The 15,464-nt window shown below is 38.9% G+C and overlaps 1 protein-coding gene across 1 annotated transcript in view; it reads left to right on the top strand.

Annotated features, from left to right (window-relative positions):
- The window catches only part of LOC117345873 (alpha-tectorin-like), a 99,122-nt gene that overhangs the window by 57,835 nt on the left and 25,823 nt on the right, over nt 1–15,464 (top strand). The window contains exon 6 of the mRNA XM_033915142.1: nt 4,280–4,417. Within this exon, the coding sequence (XP_033771033.1) occupies nt 4,280–4,417 (138 nt within the window). The remainder of the gene's footprint in view (nt 1–4,279; nt 4,418–15,464) is intronic.

Here is a 15,464-nt window from a genome sequence, read left to right as displayed (position 1 = left end):
TTCCAAGAGGTGTGGGAGCCATTAATAAAATTTTGTAATGATTAGATGTTACTTTTACTTTAATTCTTAAAGTTCATTTTTCAGGGGGGATTTTAAGTATAACATCTTATATAAAGTAATTTAATTACTTGTTATGAAGGAGTGGGACGGGAGGGAGATAAAATTTTATGATTGGTATTATTGCTGAATATTAAGAGATATTCTCAATGTGTAAATGTGTTTATGTATTATCACACTTATTGTACGCATAAAAATGAATAAAGATTTACAAAAAAAAACCCAATCATATTAAAAATAGCCAATGAATAATATGCAAAAATAATGTATAATGGTGGACAAAACATTAAAATACATATATAAATAAAATATGCTGTGCATAGTATAAAATAACTGATAAAATGGTATGAATGCATATATAGTATACAGGGCATACTCAATATGAGTCATTCATAGAAGTGGAGCAAAAAAAATTAAAAATAAAAACTCAAAAAATAGAGCCAAGCATAACATAAGAATGCATACATAATATGATTAAATTTAATAAGAGCGAAGTATAAAATAAGTAATGGGTAGAGAGCTAATGTGAAAAGCTGTACTTATTGAGAATTGGATACCAAATAGACTAAATAAAAGAAAGGGAAGGGAAGAAATTACATAAGAGCAGCTAACTAAAAGCAGACCATGTGGTATGGAGAGAGAAGCACGGGAATGTGAAGTATGAAATAGTAAAGAATAGAACTTGAACCATGACGGAAATAGTAGGACGTAACAAACCAGACAAAAAATACCAGAGACGCATTACAGAAAAGCCATGCAAGTTGTGAATCAACTCAAACGAGAGTACCTGAAACAACGAAATGGATTGAATAGTCTTGTAAAAGTAACAGTGGCTCAGCCAATACTGTAAAAAAGGTAAACCATCTAAATCTGGAGTGTATATAAAAATAAATAGGCAGTCAAAACGGGAGCTAAGAAAGTCAAAAGAGGAACTTACCGGGATGACATCTTCCATGGTGAGAACTCGCGCCAAAAGACTAAAAAAATGTGCATGTATCTGATGGGCATTAAATGGAAAGGAAACGTAAATGTGTTGAAAAAGGGGGTGGGACCAAAAAGCGATTGCAAATTTAAAGGGACAAGCTACTAAAATAAATAAAGAAACCAAAACTGAACTTAGTCTCTGAGCCACAATGGGCTATTTAACATAAGTGGTTGAAAAAAAGTAGGAAGGGAGGGGGGAGGGCCAAAGAACGAAAGTAAATTAAAGGAGCAGGCAGCAAAATAGAAAACGAAACACAACATGGTCTCTATGCCACAAAAGACCATTGTGTATGAGTAGTTGAATTGGGGGAGAGACATAATGAACTGAGCACCAATCTAGTGTGAAGTAAGTACGGATGACTGTACGATGGCCTTCTAGCCACACAAGCAGCAAAACTAGACTACCAACTCTCCAATTTACTGACAACAACCCCAGACTATAAATCGTTCAGAAAGAAAAAAAAAAAACCCTGCTATTCAAGAAATCCTTGAAGATAAACTAACACCTCAAGATTCGTCCCAATTCTCTGAAGCAACCCGCTCTACCCTTTAATTCCTCTGGAAATGGCCAGATAACTCCTTTTGTAATCCGCCTTCAACCGCAAGATAGTGGTGGAATAGAAATCACTAATGTAATGTAATGTAAATCCCATTGTCCACCATCTCTCTCCCTCTCCTCTGTTTTTAGACCCATTATTTCTTTCCCCTCCCCAGTCGGCACATACAAGTATCTTTGAACCCCCACTTCCCTCCCTCCCTACCTCCATGTACTTCTACACCAGGGTCCCCCCAAAGTACTGCCCTCCCCCTGAAGGCCTATGTCCCCCCTGAAGGCCTGCGTCCCCCCTGATCCTCTCCCCTCTCTGATCACTGTTGGTTTTCCATATTCAATGAAGAACATAAGAACATAAGCAGTGCCTCTGATTGGAGGGTGCGTGAATGGTGTGTGGGTTCTCCTATGTCTGGTTGTGGTAGTTAGGATTAGGCGGTTGTTCAGGTAGGCTGGGCTGTCTCTGTTTATGGTTTTAAATAGTAGTAAAATTTGAATAGTATTCTTGCTTGTATTGGGAGGCAGTGTGAGTCAAGGTATGTTGAGGTATGCTGCAGTGATGTGGTCGTGTTTCCTCAGTGAATAGATAAGTCTTTGAGCTGTGTTTTGAACTATTTGTAGTTGTTTTGTCATGGTTGCAGGGCAGGGGAGATAGAGAACGTTACAGTAGTCTAGAAGACCTAGGACTAGGGACTGGGCCAAGAGCTGGAATTGTGTTCTGTCGAAGAATTTTCAAACTTGCCTTAAGTTTCTCATGACCACAAATGATTTTTGTATTGTTTTGTTGATTTGTGGTTGCATGGTACAGCATCTGTCTATCATCATTTCTAGAAGTTTTAGAGTGGGTTGTATGGGGTATGTGATTGAGTTTATTACTAGGTTTGTTATGGTTGGGGTTTTGTTATTTTCTAGGAGAATGAATTTTGTCTTATCTGGGTTCAGTTTCAGTTTGTGATTTTTCATCCATGTTGCTACTGTTTTAAGTGTCCTGTGTAGTGTGTCTGTCATGGAGGACGTTGTTTGATCAAAAGGAAGGAGAATGGTGATGTCGTCGTCTGCCTAGCTATAGGAGGTTAAGCCTAATTTGTCCAGGCAGTTGGCGAGGGATGCAATGTAGAGATTGAAGAGAGTTGGAGATAGTGGAGATCCTTGGGGTACACCGCAGGGGTTGGACCATGGTTCTGATTTTCTTTGTTCAATTTTACTCTGTAAGTTCTGGACTGTAGGAATCCTTGAAACCATGTGTGTACCTTATCTGTGATTCCTATTATATCTAGTATTTGTAGTAGGATGTTATGGTCCACCAGGTCAAATGCTGCGGTGAAATTCAGTTGTATAATCAGCATTTAGGGAGGGAAGGAACAGAAAGGGAGAGAAGTTGAATACAAGGAATGGTGTGGAGGGGGGTGGGGGATAGAGATACTGGATAGGAGAGTAGTTGTGAAGAGAAAGGGAAAACTTGTAGACCCTGGGATGGTGGGGAAGGAGGGAGAGATCCTGGATGAAAGGGTAGTTGAGAAAAGGAGAGATGGTGGATCAGGGATGGTGGGGGTCCATCACTGCAGCTGCGTGGATAGAGATGAAAAAAAAGGAAAGATGCCAGACCTCTGAGGGAGGGAAGGGAAATGGAAGGGGAGGACCAGAGATGGAAGATGTATGGTTAGCACGGAGAAAGAAAATAGAAGGAGACCCTGGCAAGTGAGTTATCAGAAGACAACCAGAGCCTGTGACCAACATGATTTGAATAATGACCAGACAACAAAAGGTAGAAAAAATAATTTTTATTTTCTGTTTTGTGAGTACAATATGTCAGATTTGAAATGTATATCCTGCCAGAGCTGGTGTTAGACCGCAAGCATGAGCTAGGATTTAACAGAGAGAGGAAAAGTCTATTTTGTTTGTTTATTTTGTTTACACCACAGCACCAATGTGGGTAGGAGAGGGCAAAGGGGATGAAGAGGCTATAAAAGGGGTGAGTAGGCTATAAAATAAACCCACCAGGATGTTTGAAAAAAACACTCAATTGAGTAGGAAAATCAAATTGAATTGAAAAATCGATTCAATAGGCTGAATCGAATCAAATTTTTTTTTCCTGAATTGGGCAGCACTAGTTAGAACTGCTACCTCAGCACCGCTCCTTGTAACGCTGGGCATGTCATTTAACCCTCCATTGCTTAGGTTACAGATTTTCCAAATGGAAAATCCAGACCCTTTGCCCTGTCCCCAGGCCCACCCCGTTCTGGCTGGCCACGCCCTGTTCTGCTCCCAGGCCTGCCCCAGCCCCACCCTCTCAACCTACACAAGCAACATCAGACGGCATGCGTGCATGCGCATACGTGACATCATTGCAATGCATCCATGCATGCGTGAATGCCATCCTGATGTCGCTCATTGCCAGAAGTTTTTTTTAAAACCTGGACAAAGTGCCAGGTTTTGAAATGTCTTCCGGATCCCTGGACATATCTTCAAAAGGAGGACATGTCAAGGGAAATCTGGATGTCTGGTAACCCTATCCATTGCCCCAGGTACCATAGTTAGATTGTGGGCCTGTCAGGACAGATAAGGAAAATACCCGATTAGATTGTGAACTGCTCAGAAGACAGTTAGTGAGTAGTGTGTCAAATACAAAATAAACTTAGAAACTTTTACTAATAAGCTGATTACTTTTATTTTATTGGTCTATTCCAGCTGAATACATTTCAAACTGTACTGACTACTGATGGAAGGAGAGCATTCATTATCCTGAACTATGACAATATTCAGTGGACCACAGGAAAAGCAAGTGGAGGAAATGCAGAGACAGGCCTCGGAGGTATTCCAGCACAGGTAACATTCTATCTATCTCAAGCTGCCTCAGGTCATATCCATCACAAAACCTGAACCCCACTCATTATGTTGTTCAAATAATAAAGATCTATGGGTCAATATTCAAAAGTTATAGGTTTACTTGCACACAAGTAAATGTATATTTACTCTTGCCACTGATCTTCAAAGGCACTATAGGCCTTATTTTATCAGCATCTTCAAATATACATAGTAGAGCTGTACCCATTGGCATATTTTACTATTCATCTAAAAATATTATTCGGCTGAATACAAATACTATGCTTTTCAGCACTTTAGAAATGATAAATGGTAAATACAAATAATGTGCATTGAGCTTTTACTTAACAAATTAAAAGAAGCAATGTGAAATCAGTGCTCACGTGTTTATTTCAGTAGGATCTAGCACAGTTGAGTCCCAGATTATTTGTATTTGAATTTAAATCACTATTCAGCTGAATATAATAATGTATTCCGGGCACTATTCCGGGCCATATCAAATTGAATATAAATATTCAGTTCAGCCCTAATACATAGCAGCTTTCAGATGTGTAGATTGGTATATAAAGCCATTTTGAAAAAGTAGGCTGTTTACATGCTTATCAAATTTACATTGCAGAAGACAGGGTAGAGGCGGTAGGAAAGAACAGTTAGGATAGGCCTAAAATACTAACAGATTCCCCATCTTGCACAGGAAATCATCTAAATATTTTAAAATTGCTAGATGTCAGGAGTTATCCCTGCCCCCAGACACATGTAAGTCCTTGCCTTAAGGGCAGGCTGCTTACCACTAGGGGTCATGGTGGCCATTTTTTAATGCAAAGTTGTACGTAAGATTAGGAGCAAGTGAAAATCAATTTTGCTCCCATTAGACACTGGGGATTAGGATGGAGGAAAGTGGATGACTTGTTGGAGAAATGGGGCATCAGGAGGTTTGCAAGGGTGATCAGAGGGATCTATGTCTATGTGGATGATGAGGGAGATCTGCAGCTGCAGAATTGTGGCATGTGAAGAGCCAGAGCAGCAATATAAAAAAGCTGCTTCCATGCATATATAGGGGGTTGTTTGATTTCCCCATGTGCAGATTACATACGGCTCAGGCTTTATCTCCTGTCCATTTCCAGCAACAGAATAAGTTGTCTCCATCCCCAGTTCTGCTGTTATAACTCCTGACACTGACACCAAAGCAGGACAACATGGAGGTAAATGAATCCCTTCCTCTCTTGTCTCGGGAGCTCTCAGCCCCCAAGTAGCAGACACAACCATCAGGAGCTCTCCCCACAAGTAGCAGACACAACCAACAATGTTCACTTGCCATTCACTGCTGAGCCCTCAAGACTTGACAAAAGTGGTTGAGCAGAGGGAGGTCATGAGTCAGTGATACCTCTGAACTGCAGCCTAACACCATTTTTCCTGGCAATGAAATAGAGGCAGCCAGCGACTCCCTCACAGAAGGTAAAAACTCTGCTTGAACCAGGTAAGAGTCCATCAGACCACATTTAGAAATGGAAGGCTGTGGCTGGGATTCTGAGGGAAAAATCCTCACCTTGCCTTTCTTTTTCACCATAACAAAAATGGGGTGCAGCCACCATCTTGGTTCTTCTGAGATAAAAATAAAAAAACTACAAAAATCTGTCCAAGGAAAAACGCAAAAAATTTCTACACCCAAAAAATTGGTAATGTATCAATTAATAGTAGTAACCTCTTTAAACTGGTTAACGATTTATATAATATAGAGACATTTACCGACACCCTTGAAGAATCTACTTTAACTACAAACAGTTTGGCTGACTTTTTTAATTCAAAAATTCAGATCTTCTTAACTGTACCTGCCAAGCCTCATTGGTGTTATCCTATTCTGCAGGATTTTGACGAGTCCAGAGTTGATCTGAGTTGGAATAAGTTTACAACCATTGACTGGCTAACATTTAGTAACCACTACATCAAGTATGTTAAATCCTACTGCAGATTGGATACTTGTCCTCCAAATGTCATGAAAACTGCCCCGGTCAATTTTAAGGTCAAGCTGTTAACTTGGGTAAACTTTTTATTATCTTTAGGAAAGTTCCCAGTGGAACAAGGTCATATTATGATTACACCAATCAAAAAAAAAATGCAAAAGAACCATCTAATAGTGCATCTAATTTTAGACCTATCGCTAGTATTCCGGTGGTAAATGCTGAACTCACTACATATTTGGAGAAATATAACATTTTACATGACAACCAATCTGGCTTTCGGTCAGGTCACAGTACCGAAACAATTATAGCTTCGTTGTTCATCTGCACTTACTTTTTAGCCAAGGATCAAGTGCTATGATCTTGCAACTTGACCTGAGTAGTGCATTTGATTTGGTTGATCATAATATTCTTCTGGACTGTTTGGCATCCATTGGAATCTCGGGTTATGTCCTCAGTTGGTTCCGTGGGTTTTTGGGAAATAGATCCTATAAGGTGTTTAAGGATGATACTTTCTCCTATGGTTGGGACAATTCTTGTGGGGTTCCACAGGGTTCCCCCTTGTCCCCCACCCTATTTAACATCTATCTTGTTTCCTTAGGAAATCTCCTGCAGAATTTAAAGCTCAAATTTTTTATCTATGCGGTTGACATTACCATAGTTATTCCGTTAACTTGTTTTACATCAGAGTTTTTAAATTCTTTATCACTTATTTTGAATCAGGTTGAACTTTGGATGTCTGCTTTTAGATTAAAATTAAACTCAGAAAAAACTAAATTTTTCTTAGCAGCTCCTAATGATAAAATAATGTGAATGGGATGGATTATTTCATTGAACAATCTTTAAAAATACTAGGAGTTACTTTAGAAGAAACATTCTGATTTAGTATTTAAGATAGGACCCTGAAGCCGTCGGCACAATGCGCGGCAGCGGCAAAGAAGGCAAATAGAATGTTGGGCATGATAAAGAAAGGAATCTCGAGTAGATCGGAGAAAGTTATAATGCCGCTTTATAGGGCAATGGTCAGACCACACTTGGAATACTGCGTCCAACATTGGTCTCCCTACCTAAAGAAGGATATAAAACTGCTGGAGAGGGTGCAGAGACGAGCAACAAAACTGGTGAAGGGTATGGAGAAACTGGAATACGAGGACAGACTTATAACACTAGGATTATTCTCCCTTGAGAAAAGGAGACTGCGTGGGGATATGATCGAGACCTTCAAAATACTGAAAGGAATCGACAAAATAGAGCAGAGAAGATTATTTACATTGTCCAATTTGACACGGACTAGAGGACATGTAATGAAGCTAAGGGGGGACAGGTTCAGGATTAATGTCAGGAAGTTCTGCTTCACTCAGAGAGTGGTTGACACCTGGAATGCCCTCCCAGAGGAGATTATGACGGAATCGACCGTCCTAGGCTTCAAGAGCAAACTAGATGCATATCTCCTTAAGAGAGGCATATAAGGATATGGTGGACTATAAATTAAGCCAGGTGTACACCTGGCAGGGCCTCCGCGTGTGCGGATCGCCGGACTTGATGGACCGAAGGTCTGATCCGGAGAAGGCAGTTCTTATGTTCTTATGAGTATCTCGGTGCTTTGGAAACTTCGCACCATAAAAAAGTACTTCAACGATGCTTCTTTTCATTTGTTAGTACAATCTTCCATTCTGAGTATTCTTGATTATTGCAACATCATATATCTGGGCGCCTTTAAGAAAATTACCAGGAAACAGGATGGTTCAGAATACGGCTATCCGTCTCATTTTTGGATTGAAGAAATGGGAACATGTTACCCCTTTCTATCAAAAGTTACACTGGTTTCCATTTGAATCCAGAGTTCTGTTTAAGTTCTCATGTATCTTCTATAAAACAATATTTGGTATGTCACCAGGTTATCTTAACCTGCACTTTACTTTGAGTTATAACAATAAGAGCGCTCTCAGAATACATTTGTTTGCTTTTCCCTCATTAAAATTATGCCATTACAAAAGGTTCTTTGAAAGAACCTTTTCTTTCCAGGCAGCTAAACTAAACTCATGGCTTGCCCAAATTGTGCTTGATGCCTCTTCCTATCTTGACTTTAGAAAGCAGATTAAAACTCAATTATTTAACAGTCTGAGTTCTTAATATTTTTATGATAATCTTTTATTCTTTTAAGATTGCTGTACCCTCCTTTTATGGCATGTATGTATTTTTTTCTTATATTATATGCATATAACTTGTTGATTTTAATGATTTGTTAATGTTAATGTTTGTATTTCAATTTAATTGTTGTGAACTACCTAGAACTTTCTGGGTATGGTGGTATACAAAAATAAATTATTATTATTATTAATATTTGGACGTTATGAGAAGGAGGCCTTAATTCTGACTTGGGCATTCTTTTGAAAATGCCTCTTTCTATATTTGGCTGATTTCTTGCAAATACTGTATATAAAACACAACAACACTGGTGAACAAGCATTTTGCTACCGGAGTTCTGTCACCTGTACCTTAACAAGGGCCACATGCTGATTCTAAATCTGAAAACAGTTTTCATCTATCATATCCTGTTTTAAAGTTATACATCAGTTTGTGTTTATATCATTTTAGTCATAACGATATTATGAAGCTTCGGTATTTTACGGTTTCTGTAACACAATATTACATTTTAGGACAGCTCATCAATCACATATACCAGTCAGGGCAGGATTAATTCTTCGAGGGCCCCTAGGCAGACAAGTGCACTGGGCCCCCCTGGCCTTGCCCCGACCCTGCCCCACCCCCATTTATCTGTTTTCTTATTACTTCTTTATTTCCACTTGTATTTCTTTCTTTTTTTTAATTCAAAACAAACAAAGATTAGCATACCAGTGCAGTTTTTTTTCTAAGCCACCCCCAAACATCTCTGAACAAATTCCCCTTCCTTCCCTTCCTTTTTTTTTTTAGTTCAAACTTTTTATTGAGTTATTTTTAGGTTGACATAAGGAAACAAAATAAATCCACTATATCAAAATATAACAGTACATGATATGTCTGAAACAAATACATTATAATAAGGATCTTAAATTACCATACAGAATGGATTAGAGAAAAGGAAAGCAAATAGAATGAAATAAGAAAGAAAATAGGAAAAAAGAGGAGCTATGATATGGTCTCAGAAGTAGCTGTATGGAACCTGTCAAGAAATTTCCAAGGAGAAATAAACTTATTGCATGTCATAGTGGAAATATATTGTTTTTCAGTTACATATTGTTCATGTTTATTATACAGACTTAAGGAGTTCCACCAAAAAGTATAATCTAAATGGGAGGCTGATTTCCAATTTCTAAGAACATGCATAAGGGCAATGACAAACATGGCATCAATCAATTTTGGAGGACAATCCGTATTGGTAAAACAAGGGTGTTGAGAGCGAAGCATAATAATATCAAGTGAGATTTCAGAGTGAGTAGAAGTAATATTTTTGATAGTCTTCCAGACACTAGACCAAAAGGGGCGTATTTGTGCACATTGAAATAACATATGGCTCAAGGATCCATCCGAGCTCTGACAGTGCCAACAAGAAGGATCCGGTCTCAGTTTGGCTTTCCACATTCGATAAGGTGTCCATAAGGCTTGCCACAAAACAAAGTACATTGATTGAGATATTCTTGATGACATTAATGGGCGATTAGTTTTAGTCCAGTAGGTGTTCCAATTAATATCAGAGAATGAGGAAGATAACAACTGTTGCCAGTGAGACATATCTTGTGGTGAAAAAGTATATTTGTGATCTCTCATAATTTTATAAAACACGGATATCGCTTTACCTTGAGAAAGGACTAATTCACTCCAAGAGAGAAAAGAAGCACAGCCGATACACTTGAGGTCAATGTCACCCATTGGGAATGAAAATTCGCTAAGGTGGGAAATTGTTCACTCAGAGAAGTAAAAGGAATAAGTTTGTTGTCGTTAACCAACTTATCTACTGACCACAGACCAGCTTTTTGCCATCTTTTCCAGAAGAATATCTTATTATTACATTTCAATTTTGGATTATTCCAAATAGACATTTTTGCATTATTATATAATGAAGAGTCTGCCAAGGAATCCAGATGTCTAAGGGCTCGTTGCGTTGCATTCAAGAGACCATACTTTCTTAAGTGCAGAGGTAGTGCCATAGTGCAAAGGGAGGAAATGGGGTAAGGATGACAAATATGTGTTTCCAGTTCCAGCCAAGGTGGTGTGTCTAGAGATGAGTGAGTGTGGGGCCAGTAAGCTCCATATTTAGCTAAGGAAGCTAAGTAATATAAATAGAAGCCGGGAAGATTTAAACCTCCATTAACCTTAGCGGCACGTAATTTAGCCAAAGCTATGCGAGGTTGTTTGTTATTCCAGAGAAAATTAGAGAGTTTTTTATCAATCCAAGAGAAAAAAGATTGTTTACAAAGAAAAGGTAACATGGTTAAGATATATACTATTCGCGGCATCAGATTCATTTTTATTGAGGCTAAGCGTCCCCACCATGATAAGAATAAGGGAGACCAGTTGGATAAGGTTTTTTGAATAAGCATTTTAATTTTTGATAAATTTGTTTCCATAACATGGGCGGAGTCTTTATGGATCATTATACCCAAGTATTTGACAGGAACATCCACCCAAAGAAATGGGAAATGTGAGATGTCTGCCTGGAAGATAGAGTCATTCAAGGGAAAGATTACAGATTTCTCCCAATTAACTAGATATCCAGAAAGATATGAATAGTCTTTGATAAGTGTGATAAGTATTGGGAGAGAGAGTGTGGGATTCCGAATAAAGAGGAGAACATTGTCCGCATATGCAGCGAGCTTAATTTGACGTTGGGCAACAGGAATACCCGCAATACCATCAGCTTGACGAATAGCGGAAAGAAGAGGTTCTAAGGCGAGATTAAATAGTAATGGAGAGAGAGGACAACCCTGACGAGATCCTCGATGTAAGGGGAATTTATTTGAAAGTGAATTATTGATCAAGATGCGTGATGTAGGACTCCAGTATAATGTTTTAATCCAATCAATAAAGTAATCTCCAAAATTGTACCATCTTAGAACTCTTAGCAGGAAGGGCCACTCCACTCGATCGAAGGCTATCTCAGCATCAATGGCCAATTCTACTATTGGTTCCGAAATTGATTTAGCATAAGTATTAGTGTGATGAAAGAGTCTCATTTTGTCTCCAATGTATTGATGTTTAATAAAACCAATTTGATCGGGGTGAATCAATTTGGTAATAACATTGTTTAGTCTGGTAGAAAGAATCTTAGCTAAGATTTTATAATCTAAATTTAGTAGAGAAATGGGACGGTAATTTTTTACCAAAGTGGGATCTCTATCCGTTTTCGGAAATACTACTATGGTGGCTTCTGCGAAGTTAAACTGTTTATGAGGGGAATCATGAATGAAATTATAATAATTTAGGAGATGCGGGGCAAGGATGGCATTGAACTTCTTGTAAAATTCATTTGTAATTCCATCCGGTCCAGGGGCTTTATTTTTTGCCATGGACGAAATTGCAGATATGATTTCCTTTGTTGTGATAGGATCTTCTAGTGAGTTTTTGGCGGATGTTGTCAATTGGGGGTGCTGCAAGTCTCTTAAGAAGGAATCATAATTAGGTTCTGGTGTAGGGAGTTCAGAGGTATATAAATTGGAATAGAAAAGTTCGAATACCACTCCCTGTTGTATGATTCTTAATCAGGTTTTAGATCTCAATATAGCACAGTGACGGTAATAGCTTCACTTCTGGACCACCTGAATAGTTTTTTGAGTAAGGGTAGTAGTGCATTGCTGCTTCAGTTTGATCTGAGTAGCGCGTTTGATTTAGTTGGCCATTGTAAACTGCTCAAATTTCTGGATTCTTTAGGAATCCAGGGTAAAGTATTTTCATGGTTTAAAGGATTTCTGGAATCAATAATTTATCAGGTCTAATTTAAGGATTTGTTAGTAGTTTGGAAAAACCCATGTGAAGTCCCACTTTCTCCTACACTCTTCAATGTGTATCTTCTTTTATTGGGTTGTTGGATAAGCAAATTGGGCTTAAGGTTGTTCAGCTATGCTGACGATATTACAATAATAATCCCCTGTTGTAATATGTTATCTAACAGTACTCAAGTTATCAAGTCAGTGTGAAATACAATGGAATCTTGGATGCAAGAATTTAAGTTGACATTAAATCAGGAAAAAACTAAGTTTTTCTTTGCATCATCAAAAAAGACAATTCCAGAATCAATAATTAAGATTAATTTAGTATCATTTCCAATAATCCCTACAATCAAAATCTTGGGAGTAGTTTTTGATCAGTGTCTGACCATGAAAAATCAGATAGATGCTGTGGTACAGAAGAGTTATTATAATCTATGGAAACTCTGCACCATTAAAGCTTATTTTGATGCTACTGCCTTTACACTTTTAGTTCAGATGCTATTACTTAGTATTCTGGACTATTTCAATATTATAAATCTGACAAGTACAAAGAAAAATTTGGCTAGGCTGACCTTAGTTCAAAATACGGCAGTTAGAATGATTTATGGACTGAGGAAGTATGACCATGTTACCCCTTATTGTGAGTTGCATTGGCTCACAGTTGAGGCCCGGGTGATTTTTAAGTTGGGATGTTTATATTATAAAGTCGCCTTTGGTGTTGCTCCGCTCTATCTTGTTGATAGATTTGCTATTATGATTCATGGAAACAGTAGAAAATCCCATGCCCTATTTACGTTTCTTCTGTTAAGGGCTGTAAAAGTAAGAAACATCATGGGCATTGTCTTTCCTATCAAGCAACTTAATTTGATAAATAATTCCATCCATTATTGACCAGATCAATATCCTATAAACATTACAGAAAACTTTTGAAAACTTTTCTTTTTTCTAAATTTGTTGCTAGCTAATTCTTTGTGTATTATATATCTCTGTATTCACTCATAGCGTATTCTGTTGTAAACCTCATTGAACTAAGGATTATGCAGTATAGAAGCCCGCTATTATGTTATGTTATATTATAACTAAATGATAGGGTTTCCAAAACAGCAGTTCCACCGGAGTCCATGAGAAATAAGAAGTGGACAGGAACCAATCCTGAATATGACGCATATGACAGGCCTCTATGAAGCAACTTGCTCAGGCCTCCATTATCAATCGATAAAACCACCATATGAAGAGGTAGACGAGAGCGACCTCCCACCCAAAGGAATCCATGGACCAATTTGTCCAAGTGAAGTTCTATTTTCCAGGAAAGAGACAAAGGCAACATCTGATAAACATATAACCATTGAGGTAGTACCAACATGTTATGGAGGGTAATACGACCCATTAAAGAAATAGAAAAATGAAGCCAAGTCAAGAGACAAGACTTAGCTTCACAATCTTAATATATAGCCCATGTTGGATAGGAGTGAGAAATATCTTGCGGAATTGTAATCCCCAAATAAACAACTTTCCTAGGTGCCCAAGTGAGGGGGAAAAAAACAGGCCAATGAGTAGGTAAACTAGGATGAAACGGAAGAGCTATAGATTTTCGATAGTTCAACATAAATCCTGAATGAAACCCAAACTCGGTCAAGGCATCAAGCAGATGTAACAAAGAACATACGGGATTAGTTAAGATAATCATCAAGTCATCTGCAAATTCTTGGCCCATGACAGAAAGAACAGTTATATGAACATCCCTTTTCAAAGTACTTAAGAGAGATTCCAAGTAGAGAAGAAACAATAATGGAGAAAGGGGGCATCCCTGATAGGTGCCTCGCAAGACAACAAAAGAGAAGGATCAAGTCCCATTAAGGAGAATGGACGCCCCATGTGAGACAATGTAGGAAAAAGAAAAGACCACTCCACCCAATCAAAGGTCTTATCTGCATCTAGACTTGCCAACATCCTTGATACTGCTGTTGCCTGACCAGTCACCAATGCAGCCAAAACTTTATGGACATACTGTATAGGACAGACTGGTGGCCTCTCACAAAACCAACTTGTTCTTCCCCTATAAGCAGAGATAGATGAGACGCCAATCAATCCACCAACACCCGCACAAAGATCTTGAGATCCACATTAAGTAAGGAAATGGGGCAATAAGAATCCACATATTGAGGATCCTATCCAGGTTTGGGGCTCAAAGTGATTAAAGCATCCGTGGCTCCAAGAGGAAAAGAAGAGCCTTCCACACAAGTGTCAAAGCGTACCATCACTCCTGGAATGTGATAGAGAGGCAGTTTATAATACTCTGCAGTGAACCCATCAAGTGATCAAGGACTGAATAACCTGTTGGACTTCCACTGCACGTAAAGGTGCATTCAACGATTCAAGCATCTGTGAGGTTAAACGGGGAAAAGAAGCATCTTCTAGGTATGCCTGAACTAAAGAAGGCTGTGACAATATGTCAGTCGTGTAAAGGTGAGAAAAATATTCTCAAAAGGCTTTGGAAATCTTTTCAGAAGCATTAGTCAAGGTTCTGTCTGGCAAATGAATGGAGTGAATCAACCGAGGACCACTCCAGACTTTAGCAAGATGTGCAAGTAAACGACCAGGATGAATCCCAAATCGTAAAAAGAGATTTGTGATAAAGGGTTCTACGTTTACTTCTTTCATGTAATAAGGTATTCAAAGCCACTTGTGCTGTCAGCATATTTTCTTTATGATCTATTGTGTGTTAATGAAGGTAAGTCTTTTTGGCATGTTTGGATTTGATGTTCAAGGGAGATAACGTTAGCAGCAATATGGCGGTTTTGTGTTGCGACATATGCAATATCTTACCAAGATGTGTACCAAAATTTGTACATATCTCAAACTCCTTACATCCAATACAAATTCCCCAACTCCTCAGAAGCACCACCAGGATTCAAAAGTTTTCACTGCCCTAGGCTTTATGTACTATCTTCTCACTGGAGCCTATACAGTGGTACCTCGGTTTACGAGTGCACCGGTTTGCGAGTGTTTTGCAAGACGAGCAAAACATTTGTAAAATCGGCGCCTCAGAAACCGAGTGCGCCTCGATTTGCGAGCGCCCCCCCCCCCCCCGCGAACCGGCAACCTCCCCCCATGATCCGGCACCCCCCTGCCGCCATCGGGCACCCCCTCACTGCCATCGGGCAC

This window comes from Geotrypetes seraphini, chromosome 11 (genome assembly GCF_902459505.1).
Source record: "Geotrypetes seraphini chromosome 11, aGeoSer1.1, whole genome shotgun sequence".
Classification (NCBI taxonomy): domain Eukaryota; kingdom Metazoa; phylum Chordata; class Amphibia; order Gymnophiona; family Dermophiidae; genus Geotrypetes; species Geotrypetes seraphini.
This window is presented reverse-complemented; position numbering and strand designations above follow the sequence as displayed.